The sequence below is a fragment of the Clavelina lepadiformis genome, chromosome 5 (assembly GCF_947623445.1).
Source record: "Clavelina lepadiformis chromosome 5, kaClaLepa1.1, whole genome shotgun sequence".
Taxonomy (NCBI): Eukaryota; Metazoa; Chordata; class Ascidiacea; order Aplousobranchia; family Clavelinidae; genus Clavelina; species Clavelina lepadiformis.
Window position 1 is genome coordinate 8,268,108 of NC_135244.1, and position 18,655 is coordinate 8,286,762.

The 18,655-nt window shown below is 34.5% G+C and overlaps 4 protein-coding genes across 5 annotated transcripts; 3 read left to right on the plus strand and 1 right to left on the minus strand.

Annotated features, from left to right (window-relative positions):
• Positions 1-2,211: 2,211 nt before the first annotated feature.
• Positions 2,212-5,770, minus strand: LOC143458776 (histone-binding protein RBBP4). The gene is made up of 3 exons (XM_076955636.1): positions 5,116-5,770; positions 2,926-3,352; positions 2,212-2,817 (listed from the first exon to the last, which is right to left on the minus strand). The coding sequence occupies exons 1-3, from the start codon at positions 5,664-5,666 to the stop codon at positions 2,488-2,490; spliced, it is 1,308 nt and encodes a 435-aa protein (XP_076811751.1). The 5' UTR covers positions 5,667-5,770; the 3' UTR covers positions 2,212-2,487.
• Positions 5,771-9,893: 4,123 nt separating this feature from the next.
• LOC143458781 (mediator of RNA polymerase II transcription subunit 21-like) lies at positions 9,894-12,510 on the plus strand. The gene has a single exon (XM_076955642.1). It carries the CDS (start codon positions 11,827-11,829, stop codon positions 12,316-12,318), a length of 492 nt encoding a protein of 163 aa, XP_076811757.1. The 5' UTR covers positions 9,894-11,826; the 3' UTR covers positions 12,319-12,510.
• LOC143458780 (protein PBDC1-like) lies at positions 12,504-16,154 on the plus strand. Its single transcript, XM_076955640.1, has 5 exons — positions 12,504-12,602; positions 12,825-12,884; positions 13,040-13,180; positions 15,066-15,174; positions 15,708-16,154. The coding sequence occupies exons 1-5, from the start codon at positions 12,576-12,578 to the stop codon at positions 15,872-15,874; spliced, it is 504 nt and encodes a 167-aa protein (XP_076811755.1). The 5' UTR covers positions 12,504-12,575; the 3' UTR covers positions 15,875-16,154.
• A 143-nt stretch (positions 16,155-16,297) lies between these two features.
• On the plus strand, positions 16,298-18,645 carry LOC143458779 (uncharacterized). Of its 2 annotated transcripts, XM_076955639.1 has the most exons (4): positions 16,298-16,678; positions 17,527-17,643; positions 17,805-17,838; positions 17,961-18,645. In XM_076955639.1, the coding sequence occupies exons 1-4, from the start codon at positions 16,494-16,496 to the stop codon at positions 17,964-17,966; spliced, it is 342 nt and encodes a 113-aa protein (XP_076811754.1). In that variant the 5' UTR covers positions 16,298-16,493; the 3' UTR covers positions 17,967-18,645. The 2 variants fall into 2 exon arrangements, with proteins under 2 accessions (XP_076811754.1, XP_076811753.1); XM_076955638.1 differs by having other exon boundaries at positions 17,805-18,645.
• The last annotated feature ends 10 nt before the right edge of the window (positions 18,646-18,655 follow it).

Here is an 18,655-nt window from a genome sequence, read left to right on the forward strand (position 1 = left end):
GTAATTGACAGGCTTTTGTTGGCCTACCTACCTTTAGGCCTATATATAGGCCTATTATTTTCTAAAAACTAATGCACATTTTCTTGGAAAAATCATCATCAACCGTTCACTTTGTTGAAAAAGTAAGCTACTATTGATTAGTCAATAACAGCAGCCTGTCAATAACTGAGCAGCAAGCCATAGCAAAGTGCTATTGGAAGACAGCAGGCTGCAGCACCCACTCTTGTTACGACCCAGCCTCACGTACACAACGCAGCGCAACGTGACAAATTTTTTAAACTCTTCAAAATTGATTTTCAACGTACCATTTTCACACAATCCTATTCTACGTCGGGCGTTTACGCGGCGTAACAAAGAAGAAGTTCTAGAATTGTATCACTTGTAGAAATACCTAATTTACACTAAATACACTTTCTTTAGTTTTACAATTATACTGTATACAGCAAGCCAGATGTTTTTGCTACTAATTTTTTCCTTTTTTTGAAAAAATCCGATCAGTTTTCGAGTAAATAACGATTGAAAATTAGTGTGCAGTGTCGGCCACATATAGTTAAAATAGTAATGTCGCTCACCCGGTGTAGATAGGATTAATACAAGTTGACGTCTTAAAAAAATAAACTAGGTGAAACCTTACGAACTTAGGCTACCTAAGCTATAAAAGTATGAATTATACTTTGGTAATTAATTAATACAACAAAAAAACATATACAACGTCAAACTACTGTAAAAGCAGATTATGTAGCATATAAATCACTGCAAATTTTGATGCTGTTTTTTTTAATTTAGATAGTTTGAAAAAAGAGATAACGTCTTTCGTTAATAAGCTATGTCGGAAAGATGGTCGCGAAGCATTGAGTGCAAAACGAAAAGAAATTGATTTTACTCCGCCTTGTGCCTCAGAGAATTCATAACCCTGTTTCTTCTTCTTCTTAAGTGATGTTCTATCACTGGCAATTTTTTCTATAGAACGGTCGTAGGCCTTGAGCTACGTTTCCTTTCTAAAGGTTATTTTTGGGAGAGCGTTAAATGGCTATGTAAACTATTTAATATCTAACCATTTTATTCAGCTTCTTATGAAAAATCGGTTTTTTGGTTCTATTCAACGTTTTATTTAAAATTCAGACCAATTGGTTGAAAGATGTATGACAACTGCCACCATTTACAATTAACTTTATACGCAATGTGACTTGAGTTTACGTATTTTGTAATTTTTTGATTTAAACATCATAGCAGAAGTTCAAGCTGGAATTTGCATGGATCGAGATCAGTGCTTCAATCAAACCTGCAATGCTTCGGCATCTGCAAGTAATCTAGGAAACGCCCTGGGGTAGATACAAGCAACGTTGAAATTTTCTATTGTTTCTACCACTTCTACAATATTACTCAAATCTGAGGTGATTGGCCACCTGTCGAAAGTTTTCCCATCTTACTTTTTTCCAGCAGATATATCTTCTGTTTTTAGGTCTACACTCATGATTTTATAAGAAACTGTTTTGGCGTGTTATCTTAAGCGCAAGAAAGAATTTTATTTGTAAGGAACAATCGCTTGTTTGTGTTCCGGTTTTAAACGTGTAAAATTGTGTAAACATTTGCAAAACTTAACAGCAAATTCCTATTCTGTTGTTTTCTTAACTGGAAAAGGCTAATTTTACCTTTGCTTGGTTTAATTTAGTTTAAAACAGCTTGTCTTGATAAAGAAACTTTTATTACAAAATCTGTACCCAAACTTCTTAAGGCCAAGTCACAAAAGCAGTGGAGCTCCAAGTTAAGTTTTTATAAACAAATGAGAGTGTTGTGTTAAAATTGCAACTATCACACATAAAATATCTACACAAGGTCGTCCAATATTTTCACCAAATTCGTGTTTGATATTAAAACGATGTTGTGTTTGTAAAAGTTGTTTGATATTAAAAAGAATGCAGAATGACACGCTAAATGAAAATTTTCCACGCTCGGCTACAAATTTTGTCTCGTACTTTAAAATGATGATCCGGGTAATAAATACGAACTTGTCGAACTGCTTGGCAGGATTTTAAATACCAGAGCTTCACTAATATATTGTAGTGATGAGTTTAGCAACCTACGTTTAACAACTTTTCTGATAAAATGCATCCATACTTCAGGTAGTTGGTTGCAGTTGTCCAGAAACAGAGTTTTTAAGAAATAGTCACCAATTGGCATAAACAACATATTACAGTAGGACTAGGAGTATGATTTTTGCCATGCATCGAGATTGCAAAGCAAACTTTATTCCGTCACATATTTACAAAAAACTTCAGACAAATGGAAACAGCATATAAAACAGATATTGACGGTCTTATTACGTTTCCGTAAAACCCGATTTTTAATATAACTGGTCCAGACCTCGCTTGTACAACAAACTTACTAGTGGAGATGGCAGCAAATTCAAAGAGATAAACAGCAATTCATCATAGCGACATAAACATTATGTCCAATATGAGGATTAAAATGACAATTTCTGGCAGCTTATGTTGCACTCTGTTCGAGATCTGCAGTTGGAGTAGAAGAGCAAGTGGCATCAGGCTCCTCATCATTATATATATTTTCTGCCATCTGCCACACCTGCATGATGTTGTCTTCAGAAACGGAACAGGCTACCCACGGCTCATTTGGATTCCAAGAAAAGTCTGATATCTTTGCAGTGTGTCCTCCGTGTACAAAGAGTAACTCAGGAGGTCCATCTTCTGCATCTTCGGCACTCTGTTCTTCTCCTATCTTACTTAAATCCCAGACATTCAGTCTGCGATCAGTTCCACTAGAAGCAAGAATGGTTTCATTATGGGGTGACCACTGGACCTGTAAAATACACAAGCAATTAAGCTTTCCACAGATACAGTATTAGCAAAGCATATAAGTTAACTGTGTTTAAAATATCTAATATGGTTGTAACGAGAAACAAGAAACCTGAAAAATTTCATCTTTGTGTGATTCAAATGAATGGAGCTTCAATTTTAGATTACGAAGATCCCAAAGCGCCACTGTCTTGTCAGCTGAACCAGTTGCTAAGATATATTCACTGTACGGATTAAATGAAAGGCAATTAACTTCAGCAGTATGGGCATCGACTACATGGCTGGGCTTGGTTGTTGCATTTGAGCGTGTATCCCATATCATCAATTTCTGATCATCAGCAACGGAGCCAAAGAGACTTTCATGCAAAAGATGCCAGGAAACATCCTCCACAACTGCAGTATGACCAGTGTATATTTTCAATGCATCCAGGATCCTTCCTTCCCTAGGTGCGCCTCCAACGTCCCAGAGACATATGGTATGATCATCAGAAGCACTCAGAAGATGACCACTGAGGTTTGGGTTCCAAGAAAGGCCATAACTGCAACAGGATAATTTGGTAAGCTTATACTGACATAGTAACAGGCTACTTCAATTCCATAACTATATATAATCAATATTGGTAATATAAAATATACACTACGCATATTATATTATTAACTAGAAAAGGCACAGGGTGATTTCATTATAATACAATAGGAAAAAAAATTCAACTTTTGGAACTATCCTATTTTTTTAGTTGCTCAAATGATCCTGTTCAATTTTCTAAGATGATAGGTGAAAATTTGACGAAAATTGGATTAGCGATTTTGGAGTTATGGGCAAAAAGTTTTGACCACTAGGTGGCTTTAAATGAAGGAGCAATAAACACACTGTAATATCTGGAAATCCACTCATTATATTTGGATATTTTTTTGATCCACTCCCATGTTTTCAGGGGTGAGCTTTCTATTTCTCCACATGAAAATGAGCTACAGCTTTTAATTTTTGAGATAAAAATCTTTGACTCCCCAACTTTGAATGACAATAAAACAATGATGGAAAATTTTTTTCGAAAAAATTATTTTTTACTTGAAAAGGAGAAAAATAGATAAAAGTTGTGCCACAAACAGTATATTGCTACACTCACAACTTTTCACATAATAGTCATTGCAAACTACAATAGTCAATTTTTCTAATTCTAAGTGTCGTCTGTTGTAGCAAAAATCCTTGTTATTTGATTTCGTCATTAGCAAACAACTTCTTTTTTGTATTTGCAGTTTTCATTGTTAGGTAGGTCATGTTTATATATGATGTAACAAATACTGCATCTTTCTTACATCTACATCTTACGTTACAGTGCACAACACGTAAAATGACACAAAACGACACGTAAAATGACACAAAACGACATAGTCAAATTTCAAAACGAAAAAATCAAACAACAAGAGTTATGCTACAATAGACGACACTTAAAAATAACAAATTGACTATGGTGGTTTGCAATAACTATTGTGTGAAAAGTTGTGAGTGTAACAATATACTGTTTGTGGCATAACTTTTATCTACGTTTCCCCTTTTCAAGTAAAAATACTTTTTTCTCAAAAAGTTCCGCATGATAATTTTATTGTCATTTAAAGTTAGGGGGTCAAAATTCTTTCTCAAAAAGTAAAGGTTGTAGCTCATTTTCATGTGGATAATAAAAAAGTTCACCCCTAAAAACATTGGAGAAGATAAAAAAAATTATCCAAATAAAATGAGCGGATCTCCAGGTATCACAGTTCGTGCATCTTAAAAAATTGAATAGAATGATTTGAGCAACTAAAAAAATAGGGTGATTCCAACCAATGTTTATATACCGTAAAACCTCTATTTCACCGCCATGGCGCTCTATTTTTCAAATCTTGTTTAAAAGTGGCGTTCTATTAGAGGTGACGTTCAATTAGAGGTTGGCGCTCTATTTTACTGCTGCTTATTGTAACGTGATACTGCATTGTTACTACCGGTATGTTGGTTGGTATCTTTTAAATGGCTGCTTTAACTGCTAGATTGTGAAAACTTAATCAATTGTATAATTATCAGTAGAGACCTGCTAATACAATTCCGCTGCTAAAAGTGGTGTTCTATTAGAGGTGGCGTTTAATTAGAGGGAGGCGCTCTATTTTTCTACCCTTCTTTAAAAGTGGCGTTCTATTAGAGGTGGCGGTGAAATAGAAGTTTTACGGTATATATATTATAATGATTTGAACCTACAGAAAAGAAGATTGCACTTATATTAATATGGTGAAATGTTAGACATAATGCTGCAAAGTGCCCACAATTTACCCTTCTTTTTGATGACCACGTAGACGAAGGTCTGGGTTACACTCGCCACTTGGATCAGGTTTACTTGGGTGCTTAGTGTAGTCAAACACCAAAACATCACTGGAGGGAGTTTTGGTCCCAATAATATAAGGATTTTGGGGCATGAAGCGCGCCCTGTTAACCTCTCCTTCATGATTAATCTTGATCTCAATTTCAATTTTTCCACTGACAGAGCCAAATCCTCCAAACTCTCCTCTGTCACTGTCATAATGAGAAGCATCAAATTGAGCATCATCTGTAGGAAGCTGCACACTGGCGATAATTAAATGATTTTGTTCATCCGATGTGTGCGTTCCCAATATCAGGCGATGAACGGTATAGTCTTTGCCATCTGGCTTGGTGACTTCAGGAAGCCACTGACATGTTAAACTCGGCCATTCAAGAGCATGAGTCATGACCAAGTCATAGAGAAAAGGAGTGTTCTTCTTCCATATTTTGTATTCTTCATTTATAACACGCTCTTCAACAGCGTCATCATAAGCTCCCTCCTTTTCTCCCATGATAGCAGTCATACAATTACCTATCAGGAATAAAAATAACACTAATGGCCTTTAGATAAAAAGGTATACTGGTATTAGATACAATTACAACAAATTTATAACCTAACAGTGAATGATCTCAGTTCTTTGTCCTCGGTTTTGTTCAGACGATCTAGAAAGTTTGAAGGCGTTCAATTATGCAAGTGAAAACAGAAATGTTCTTTAATTATCTTTTTAAAGGGTATTCATCTACTGTACATATACAATGTAACAGTAAATAAACATTTTGATCCTTGTGAAGTTGTGCTTATCAGTTGTCATCAAAAATTACACGTCAGGGTTTTTTATTTCATAGAAATGACCAGAAACATAAGGAATGGTTTTAAAACAATTGTTGCAGATCAACTAGCGCCTTGAATTGTAAATTTAGAATTTGATAAACCTTTTGGCATAACAGATTATATTTATGAGAGCGAAGGGTTTAGATACAATGGATGGGCCAACACAAAGTCGGATAGTTTTACCATAATCACCAGGGTGGAAAATTCGTGTAAACCAGAACACTGACCCAATTACAATATTACCCTCATATTTAATGACTTGGGAAACCACAATCTAGTTTATTAGCTTAACTAAAACTGGAATAACAATCCTTGAATTAAAGGCCATTTACCAAACTAATTTAATTCTCAAACACAACATTTCTTTGAAAAAAGTAAATTATTTAGCATTTGTGCCATGTTACATGTCAAATTATTATTGCTACGTAGTGATGAAATTTTTCCGCTTGATGTTGGTATGAATAATACGGCACTTGTTTATGTGGACTTACACTCATGTTTGCATGAACCTAAATAATTTTCCATACATGGTCAGCGAAACATGCGGCATGAAATACGTATTGCGTAAGAGGTTGTCTGGTATCTGCAGTGCGTGTAACAAAACTAATTCAGTTTATATTTACTGCTAGTCTATTGTTTAACTTTGTTTGAAAAGCAAGACAAAATTACATGTGTAGCACGTCACAGACACTATGCAAACTTTTGCACATTTCACATCACATGCTATAATCACTCGATACCATGTTCTCATGTCGAAAAAAAAACCTATACATAAGATTAAAAACACTGTAAAATAAAAAAATAGGCAGCTTTTTTTCTATTTTTTTTTTCTTTATTGAGTAAAGAAATTCATATACTACCTACCTGAGCGAAGTTTTTCAAGCCGATGCACACAACATTTTCAATTTAATAAAGAATCTAAGTGGGGTGAACAACTTCCATTGTTAAGTATAGGGGATCATAAAAATCTTATCACCCAAAACAAGATGGCGGCCGTAACTTGAAAAGGTTCTTTGCTGACGTAACGGGGTTGCTGATGGGTGTAACACCCTGCAATTTGTGACATCACGTTGTTGATAGTGATTTAGAGAGACAGGGTCGTAATCAGAAGAATGGGTGCTATTGTTATTGAGCAGCCTGCTGTTTTCAAATAGAAAGCTCCCGTTACTGTTTAATGGTCAGTAATCGACAGGCTGATGTTGGTGATGTGTAACGTAAAGCTGCTGTTCATGACGTAGTGAATCGAAGACTGTGAGTGCTCAAGTAGCACTTTGGTATTGGTTGTTATTGCAAAATGAACAGCTCACAGCTTATTTGACAGTATATCAGCCGCTCATTTTGATGAGAAACTAAAAGTAGTGTTTATTTCAACAGCTTCCGGTTATCGAATTTGGAAAAAAATAATTCAGTAAACAGCTAGCTGGTTACGCAATTGGTATTTTCTTACTTTGGTAAGTGGTGGCAGGTGAAGTAAACACTTATTTTACCGGGCATCAATTAAACTATCAAAGTTGGAAATTACAAATGCATGGTAAAAAGCAATTACGCTAGTCAGTAAATTGAAATGTATGCAAATATTCAACTTGAAACGATGTAGTATTTTTTCCAAAGTATAGATTAACCTAAAACTAATCTCTTCTGACCCAAACTCTCACTTGTCAAGATGAAATAACCGCATATACCGGCATATAAGCGCCATATAAGCTTAATGTTTACCGGATGTATAAGCCACACTTGTGTTTTTCTCCTGCTACAAACGTTATGCACCATACAGAAGGCGACTGGTTACCACTACTTGAACGTCATCCAAATTGTCTGCATTAATATTCTCATTTGTTACTGCTGCAAAATGTTTCCATGCAACAGTAAATGCTAACGTTCGACAATAATTGCAAAAGAAAAAGTTCAAGACATGTCTCATTTTGCTCATCTTTTTTCTTTACTAGTAGGTAATGAAAACAAAGAGACGACGGCTTTAAATGGCAAATGCTTAATTGTGCTAACACCATACGACAAAGTTTGTGATCGAAAAGACAATTGAGATTTTTTGCGTGAATCCACTACCTGCCAATGAAATTAAAGCCATGGGCAAAATTCACTATGAAATTAAATTGTGCTGGCACATGAAGTTTTACAATTAAGATGATAAATGTGAGGTAGATAATCATGTGTCAAATAACAAATTATCGCAAGCAGTCTTGTTCCTTCGGATTTTTTAACACAGTTTTAAATCTATATGCTACACAATGTTATCGCTTTAGTCTGATAGTTCAGTACATTTCAGTCTTCCATTACCACTATACATCGCAGTGTATTCGCCCTTTTTCCTTTAAAAGTCTTAAGTGAAGTGATAATGCAGCCTGGTTGCCAACACGAGCAGCTGGGACGCTTTGTCTGTTGAACAATTTAACCGCAATCCTGCCAAGGCATTGTTTATACTTTTCTTGTAACAGCCTCGCCTGTTATTAGCCAAATTTTGATAAGAATTGAATTGAATAAAATTTATTTGCTCAAAGAAATTTTTAAGATAAACATACAGTTACTTACAAGTGTTAGAATAGAGAAATATGTAAAATACAAATATGTGAGATATGTAATAGAGCAATAGAAAAATATTGAATAGATAAATAGCAAATCCTCCAACAAAATTCAGACAAGAAAACTTGCAAATTTTGGCGTCGGTCTGTTTTTGTTTATTTATTAGTCATAACTGGCATTCAAACACCTGCTTTCCAACTGAAAAGTATACTGGCTTACCGGTAGCAGTTTTTTGTCTAGTGCGGAAATGCACAAGCACAAGATACTATTGCATACTGAAACCCAGCTACTTAAATTGTGACGTCATTTGTTTGTGCACTTTCTGACTTCGTCTAGACTCGACCCTCAGTTTTCTATGAGAAAGTATGCATGCAAAGTCACAAATTCTGGCATGGCAGGATAAAGTACATTTAAGCTTCAATTTTTTGTTCGCTTATTTTAAATTGGCGTGAACGTTGATGAATTTCATGCGTTCAGCAGATATAGCCTACCACATTAATGGGCCTATGGGGTAGCCTATAGATTACCAGCCTAAAAATCATCACCACCTGACCATACTTAAATGTTACGTCAACACAAAATAAAAACTTAACAACATTCAAATTAAGTCGGCTATTGGCCTAGGCTATACTACGGTAATATGTTGCCAGGTCCCGACGATACCACTGGGCAGCCTGGTTGGTTCTCATTGATTTCTTCCCGCGACGGAAATCTACTGTTGTATTATTTTCACACGTACCCAGACAAATCAAAGATCAAGAAAATGGGAAATAGAAAAAGATTACCTTTACAAAGAGCAATGTACCATTATTATCCACATTATTAGACGTTACGTATAAATTAAAACTTTAAAGAATGTAATACTATTAAAATTTAATAAAAAATTGATCTTTCGTGGAAACTTTGGCAAAAGTTGGATGCTACTTGGTACAGGTTTTGGGAATTTATGCTTTGATGTCAGTGAAATTAACACTGCTGTCACACATTATTCATAGATATCTTCACATTGAAGGTTGATTGCTGCAATGTAAAAGGTTTGAATATGAACGACAAAGCTTTTTTTGGTAAGCTTTTTTACAATTTCCTATAATGGCAGCAAGTTGATTTTATGACTTCATAACATATATGTTTCAATAAGCTAATTTAGATACCGGTAGGCCTAGCCTAGTGGGTAGTCTGAGCTACGTCTAATATGCGATAGGTCTTAAAGCTGACCGGTACAGCAGGTATACAGGTATGGGCCTACATGAATACAACTAAATGTTAACTTCAACTTCTGAAATAACTATTGCCTTTTTTAATGGCAAGTTTAAGCAGATTATTTTTTAGTGCAGTCGTTTTTTATTTTATGATTCACTAATTTGGTAACGCTTTCCACCAACCTTGGGCAAAACAAAAGTAAACTATGCTACTAAGTTTCCTCTCGCTGGTCTATTTATAAAGTGCGTATTTTCACAATAAAATTTTGCCATTATAAAAACTAATACTAAAAGTAATCTGTCAAATAATGTTAATAGGGTCTTTGGTTCGGGTGCCTCCAAAATATACAGGTTCGCTTGGACCGTAAAATTGAATTGAAAGTTTTTTGAAACCGTGCATTTAGTTAGGTGATTCTACAGTATTTTCAACATATTTTTTAAAACTTGCTGCAAAGAAAGCACAAATTTGTACATTAATGTTTAATAGACAAATGGTTTTTCTTTACATCATTATGGGACATTGTCACATAGTAATCAAGTAAAATAAAAACAACACACACAAGGACTAAAAAAGCGGGCATGCACAACAAAATGATGAATGTTGAGAAATAACAAATGTATATTCTTACATAATTATGGTGAAGCACAACTCAGTTGGGAGTTAAACAAACTTACATTGACCCTGTCAGATCGACTATGGCGTAACATTAGTTTTGCAAACAGTTTAAGAAGCAGGCACTACGATGTCAACATATTCATGGTTTAGAAATAATCTTAATTTTAAAAAATATTTTAGGATATTGAAATATTAAATATTTTAATGTAATTTTGCCCTGCGTTTTAAAGGCCTAAGTGGGAGAAAGAAATAATATGAATGAAATGATGCAAAAAGTTATTACGTAATAATGTGTCAATACAGAACTCGATCCTGATTTTGGAATACAAAAGAAATGGAGACCAATTTTAAGTACCTTTCTAAAGGTTTACCATTAGCTTAAATGTAAAAACACGAATTACTATTAAACTAAGCCCTTCCTGAAAAATTTCCATTGTTAAATAATGGAAGCAGAGGCGAAGGTATCTTTCGTCCCCCTTGTTGTAGCTGTACGCTTGAAATCAAGGAACGAACATAAATGATAAGCACTGACATGCAGAATAGTACATATTTCGTGTCACTGTTTATGATTTATATTTGTTTAGTGATTTCATATTTTATTTAATCTTATTTTTCTTCTATCAGGTAAGAGTATCATGTTTGATCTTTTACGTGTGAAACCTTTGCGGCCCAGCTGAAAACCATTTACAGACCAGTTGGGGACCACTGTTTTGTAAAACGAAGATTTCCATCTTGGACAACCATGTTAAACCAAGATGGAACAACACGTAGGCCTAAGGTTTCAAAATACTGTACTGTCAGTTTAATTTTACAATCCAAGTGGTTGGTTGGTGGTCCAAGTGATCTTGTATATCTTCGAGGCACCCCTTAGGTCCGAATGATTTTGCAATATTCCTAAACATCTATTTAATCTGAATTATTGAACTGAAAATAGCCTACAAATACTACTACAGTATAGCCCAAATTAAACGAAAATATGTCGCCTTTAGTTTAAATTTATAATGTATTTTATAGCTTGTTCCAAAGAAATCAATGTAGCAATTGGTGATCGGTATATTGGTGAAACACTCATTGAGCTACTGATAGCCAAGTTCTACTGTACCTCATGCAGTCAAGCACTAACACAACATTAGAACGATGCGAAGTGCGTAGATTAATGAGGTTGTTCATTTAAGCATGTTTATTGATGTTTGTTCGAAAACTTGAAAACTAATTAGTGACAGGATAAAGTTGATTGCTCACAAGATGCTTAAATCCTTTAAGTTAATTTCATTTTTATTACGAACATTGCAAATGGATTTTTAAAGCAAAGATTGGTTTATTAACTGGCATACTTTTGTGTAAAAATTTCATCCCCAGCAAGTAAAATATATTATGCAACAAGCGACTAAGTTTTTTATTCTTCACTGTGAATTTGTTCAGGTCTCAGTCACTGGATTTTACTACATATACAGTAGTATAAATTGGTTATAAGATTTTTTAGATTTTTATATTGTCAAATGTCAGATCGCCTTACCCAGCTGCAAGATGCTGTGAATCAGTTGGCCGAACATTTTTGCAACAGCATAGGAGTTTTGCAACAGAATGCTCCATCTGGCTCTTTCTCAACCCTTGAAAAGCCTGCCCATAAAGAAGCTGCTGCTAGTGATGAAAGTATTCAGCTATTTTGTCAGTTGATTGTGCGCACTGCAAAAGACATTGACTTTTTGGTAGATGCCTTGCCTAGTGAACAAAGTACACATGAGTCACAGATTGCAAACCTGCAGAAACTTGAAGAGGAAAATCAAGATGCTGCAAAAAACTTGAAACTCTACGTTGAACATGCTGAAAAGCAGTTAGCTTCAATTCAGCACGCTCTACTTGACGTTGCTAATGCTCAACTTGCAGCTCGCCAAATTGAGGCAAATTTAGTTTGTGGAGTAACACCAACCACATCTTTGCCAAACAGTGAAACTATTACTGGGGATTTCTCAGACATACCGCAACGATAGAAATGTTCTATTTTTTATAAAAATATTACTGACTTCGAATTTATGGTGGAAATATTGTTTTTGTTTTTTTATGATTATGCTGGGAATAATTTTAACTCAAGTTGTTTGAGAAATTGTACGGTTATACGTATGAAGTGTTATTTTGATGGGAACCTGTTTTCATATTATTTCTGAATTCTTTTCGGTTTACAGGTTAGGTCATTAATGTATTATAGCGTTCATGGTTATCATACAGTGAAGCTCTGGTTTAAAAGAAAATGAGTGCTGATTCTTACCAAAACGATGTATGTCTAGCAGTTATAATAGTAGTAAACTCATTATCACAATGATTATATGTTGTTTATTTGAAGGCATATGTTCATAATAGTTATATATATATTACTTTTAAGATATTATAAAATCATTGAAATATATATTTATTGCATTTTACTTTCTAATTTCGAGATAGCCTATTATTTTGTTTCAATTTTATATACCTGGTACTATTTTGTACTTTTGTTTTACAGCAAAATTTGGAGGTAGCCTGGGCTTTTAAAGCATATGAACATGCAGAAATACATTACAGTGTAAGTTCTTTTTAGGAAATTTTTGTACAATACTGCTGAGTGCTGTTTTAATGAATAGACCTATAGTACTTTGCTAACATCAAAAGCTATGTAAGCAATATATACTGTTAATCTGTAATATACATAGAATAATTCCATGAAGATTTAAATTGTAGATAATAACTTCAGTTGATGCCACTTTTCTTCATTTATCTGAACATGATGATGAAATTTATAAAACATTTCGTGAAAGCTTTCCCGAGTTTGATGTCAACATTATTCATGTAGAAGACCTCAAAAGTGATAGCTCAAAGAAGGTGTGTGGAGTGATTCATTTTCTCAGGGCTAGACTATACGACGTTTTTAATGTATTAGCTACCTAAATTTGAATTTCATTGGAAAAGTGTTAAGTAGTCTAATGCCATCGACAATATTATTAAATTGCTCATATACTGATAGTTCTAATTTGCTTTCTTATTCCCTGTGTTTTAAAAAGTATGCAATAGTCTTAGTGTCCTACATCCTTTGTGAGTGGATTTTCAGCTAAAGGGATACCCATTCATCACCAGGCCAGGTTAATTATGTTGATTGGTTGACCTGTTGGTCTTTTACTGGTCATTGTGGCTAGCATGACCTGTTTAGAAATCTGAGGCAATTTGGTAAAGTTACCATTTTGTTGGAATTTTTCAGTTCAAAGAAGTGAGGTTTCTTTCTATATTTAAGAATCCACGTATTTAAGTGCTACGCATTTCATCTGTAATTTTGTGATATCTTTATTAACCCTTAATTAAAACTTATTTCTGAAGCTTGCTCGTGTGAGCAACTCTTGCTATCCGTTATCGGACCTTCATGCTCACAGCCATTGGCTAAAACTGGAATTAAAACTAGTTTCATAATTGGTAGCTTGGCCATGCTAGAAAGCTCTCACTTCATTATATCCAAACATAGAAGTTTGTATGACACTGCAATTGCTTTTCCAATTTAGGTGTTCAATGTTTGTTTTTCATCACTTGAGAATTGCAATCTCAAGTCATTGAAGTTCTCCACCTGCCTCATTTTTTCACAAGAGGCAGTATACCTTAGTTTCCTTTCTGCTTTATTTTCATCCCAGAGTCATAGCAAATAGTTGCAAAATGATCATGTGTGTGTTGTAAACGGGGTTCAAAAGAAGCCAGGAAAGCCAGATTATTAGAAAACAACAAATAACTAACCCTACTCTTTGAAATTATGACACCCTCTTCACCAAAGCTGTACATGTCTAATCAGCTCATGTAAATTATAAAATGGAGAGGTGACAAGACACATTCCAGAGAGTGTCTAACATCTTTATCCTTTGTTAACAATTATACCCTTGAATGAAGAAATAACTTTAAGATCCAAGTGATAACGTTTGGTTTCATTAAGTAGTTCCAGTTGTTTTGGTGTCAAAGAAAGAACAATCGAGTACCCAAATGTAGCATTTGACTAATTCGTAGCAAGTATTCATAGCATTTTAAAGAATATATACATATTTTGCAGTCTGCACTATCCCCAGTCACCTACCCAAATACATAGCAAATGCATTGGTTTATTTCATAGGCTTTGTTGCCTAGAGTGCACTGTTTAGAATTTTGTCTAGATCACTGCACGCACTGGTACAGCATCGCAATCTTTAACCTCGGACAGTCTTGAAAGTTTTCAGATTCGCACTTCCTGGATTTTTTGACAGTAACGTCTATGGTGGGTTTCCAATTAGGCTTGGCCACTGTGGGAAAGGATGTTTCTTACTTTTCAAGCAAGTACATATATGCCAAAGAGCTAGAACACATTCCTTGTTAACTCACATGACAACTGATGCGATATGATTGACATACTTGTGAATATCCACGATTATTTATTTTGGACCACTTTTAGTCTGACTTTTTTTCAACCTGTTTTGGTATGGGTATCCCTTTGAAAACAAAGCTTTGTCAAGCTCGAAAGGTCATCGAGGTAATACTTAAGTTTTACTGTATCAATGAGGCAGTGATCCATAGAGAAAGTTCACAACATACTGAATATCATTTGGTTATGGTTTTACTATTTCCCTGTTATCATAATTAGTTCCAGCATCCAAATTATAAAGCACAGCTGTAGACAACCTGATTGATACAAAGAAATTTGAACCATAAACATGTTAAAATATTTATGACAATATTTTAATGATTTTTCAAATTTATCTAGAAATGGCGTACCTTTTGCAATAAATTTGATGGGTTTCAGAACTTTAACTACGGGTCATTGTTACGACTTGATCCTATGTTGGACTATAGTGATGAAAACACCACTTTCGGTATGAATAAAACTGTGTTTAAACAAAATACACTATACCATGTATGTAAGTTATGAAGTAATTAACTACTGTAATAGGTACTTTGTTTAAGATTTTGTGTTTTCGCTCTCATAATTTATTTATTTTGGTTGTTAATTTGGTTTTTTAGTCTGAAATTTTGAGCCTCAAATGATATTTAAAATATGCATTACATAACATGCTCAAATTAAATGAAATGCAAAAAAATGTACATGAATATAATGTGTTTTATTCCACAGCATGGTAAGCTTTGCACATTTATATGCTAACGAAAAAATTGTAAAAATAGTTGGCAGACTGAGTAATACGTTTATTTGCGTGAATAAAGACACGTGACAAGTGTAAATAAACATGGCTGACTATTATGCTTAGCATATGCTTATATTTACACAAAAAATCAGCCTTGGTATGCTTATAAAAAGCATGTATTGAATGTGGTAATTAATTTAATCTTAGGTAATTATTGATTTATTTAATTGAAGTAATTTGAATTAATAACTTTTTTCTTTTATCAGCAACGAGGATACAATTTTTAGCTATTGAAATTGCAAGAAATCGTGAAGGGTTAACTCGGAAACTTTACCAGAAAACGTTGCAAACAAGAAAAACGAACATTTTCAATGTTGATGACAAAGGAGTTGAAAAAGTGACTGATTCAGCTAAAGACATACCAGTCAGCTGATGATCAACTATACTTGATTTCAGTTGTAACTTTATCAGTTTGCTTTATATCAAGCGAAGTACTGTACTCCCTAGTAACTGGAAATTGCTTAGCATAGCCGTCTTGTGCATTCATGTCTGACAATTTCAAACCACCTAATCTAAAAAGATAGTAGTGGCATGTTTTCTGCCGATTTTTAATACATAACCGCCTGAAAAATGGAATCAGTAGGCTACATGACTTTCTTTTACAATATTATCGCATATTGGTTCGTTCGCTGCACTAAATAGAAAAAACCTTGGCGGCTGTATTGTTAAAGTTAAGAGTGTGGACATGTGCAAGGAGATTAAGCCTTCACAATTACACACTGTTTCGCGCATACTCCCAAATTCTTTCTTGGAATGGGCCTGCGGTTTTTGCTTACATTGTTGTACGGGAGCCTTTCCACTTAATCGATAATAATTCGTTGCACAGTGCGAGTGGTTTCTCACTGTTCATATTCTCAATTTTTTGCTTGGAAGTCGTGGACCAGTGGGTTGTGATAAAGGATACGAAGATTCCATCAGTACAACGTAGATTAGTTCGCTGCACAGTGCGACTTATCTCTTATTGCTGTAGGTAGAGTAAGTTAGCATTACCAATGCACACAGAAAAGGTGCGCTATAAGTTCGTGCAGTTATGGCCGAACAATAAAAATTCTAACGTTCAGTTGCCTTCAATCGCTGGTCAAAAGTCTGTTAGGTTTCTAAACCCTACAGTTTCAAGACAATATCGACTCTCCAAGTCTGCTGATTCCAGTCGCAAGCAAGAAGCACCAGTTTATAGGTAACTGCATGTTACTTGAAGAAATCTTGAACAGAGATTTCAACATTTTGAATGATCAAATCTCTGCCAGATTTTTTTACTGTTATTTTGGTCGTGGGTCGCAGCTATACCTTACAAAAATATTGGCCTAATAAATTTTAGTTTAAAACAAAGTTGAAAATTTTGCAGAGTCGTGCTGACTAGATTTGACTTAAATCCTTTAGGTACGAACATTAAGCTGCTTAAAAAGTTTAACTCGTTTCAGCAATTAGAAATGGCTAGAGCCAGTTTTTGTTTATTTGGCACGAAAGCCAGACGTACACAGAGATTTTCCAAAAACATTTTTATACTTCTTTAGACTGAGGCTACTAAGCAAAACGAGCCAGCTGGCTAGTACAATAAGATACACTAACGAGAAATTTTTGTAGACGTAATATTAGTAAAAAAGTTAAAAATTAGGTTTCGATCAAACACATTTCTTTGGGTGCATTATGTTCCCCAAAATACCTAAAAACCCATAATGTTACACTTGGTAGCCTATTTCTTGTAAAAATCATAGGCTATTTTATTATTTATAGAATTTAGTTTACATTTTAATAAAGTTTTCCAACTGAACTTGGTCTAATCTTGTAAACATTTACACAAATTCATGTTAATTAATTAGCCTAGCTAGCTTATGTCCTAATTAATAAAAGATGAGCAGCATGCAAAGCAGATGACCGGCTAGTTATTTGCTGATTAATAACTTTAGTATTTGCTTGTTGTGGTAAAACAAAGACTCTCTTTAGTTAATCGATATTGGCCAATTTTGTACTTGAAGAAATATGTAAAATTTTGATATTGTGTTTGTGAACATTTCTAAATTTTAGCTCATACGATTCAAGGAGCAATTCCTGTAGTTGTGGTCCTCAAAACCGATTTAAAGCAACAGTACATGGACGACTTTTCAGCCTCGTGAATAATAAAACCCTCTCTCATTCCAACAAGTAAGCAATGTCGGCTAATTTGAACCAACAAATTAGAAAAACATGCAGCGTGCCAGCGTTGGTAGTATCATGAATTGCAAGTATTTCAAGTTTTTGCAAGAAATACATTTTTTTTAGTTAGACTCATTTATTGCTTTTGCATATATACCAATTTTCAACAGGAGTCTCCAGCATTCATATGAGGACAGCTGTAAGGTGAGGTACTACTATTTGCCACCTATGTTGCTGCCTCCTCTTTACAAATCCAAACCCTTCACCTTGAAAGCGGGCAACACCTGCAGAGCCAAGAGTGCTTCCATTGATCCCTTTTATTACAGTTCTAATTTAAGAAGAAGTAAGGCTTTCCTGAGTTCTGCAGCATCAAAGGAGGATTGTGCAATTGACAGGAATGATTCATAACATGACGCTAATTTGAAACCACTTTCGATCGGTTCCAATTTGATTCAACCCAGAACGATTAATTCAACAGCAATTTTTTGCATGAAAATGACATGTTATTTATGTTTTCTGCGCGGCAATTCATATAAACCTATCTATAGCTCAATACAAAACAGATGTTAGAAATTTGCTAACATAATAGTGTTAATTTTCACCTAGACCGACGCTTAATTTAGCTAGTTAACCGGAAATGGTTAACTCCATGGTTTATCAAACAAAAATGAGTAGTTGTCATTTTTTCTGCTTGAAAAGTTTTTCCACTTAGTTTCATCGCTAATGTAATTTCATCGAGAGTTACTGTACGTTAGTCGCTGTTAGATAGATGGTTGCCGGTTAGGTTAAGTTAACAAGAAACTGAGAAAAGTAGCTGTGAAGGTATGATTTTTTTGTGGTAAAATAATGGCAGCCAATTTCATTTTAGTTAAACAAAAAGCAAGGCTATATATTGGCACTCTGAAGGCCAACTTAAAATCTAAAATAAATAAAAACTAAACAGTGCCAATTTAAAACTTATGTTTTGTTTTGCTATAAACTTGGTTTAACATGGTTCAGCCACTATCAACTTCATTTTAAT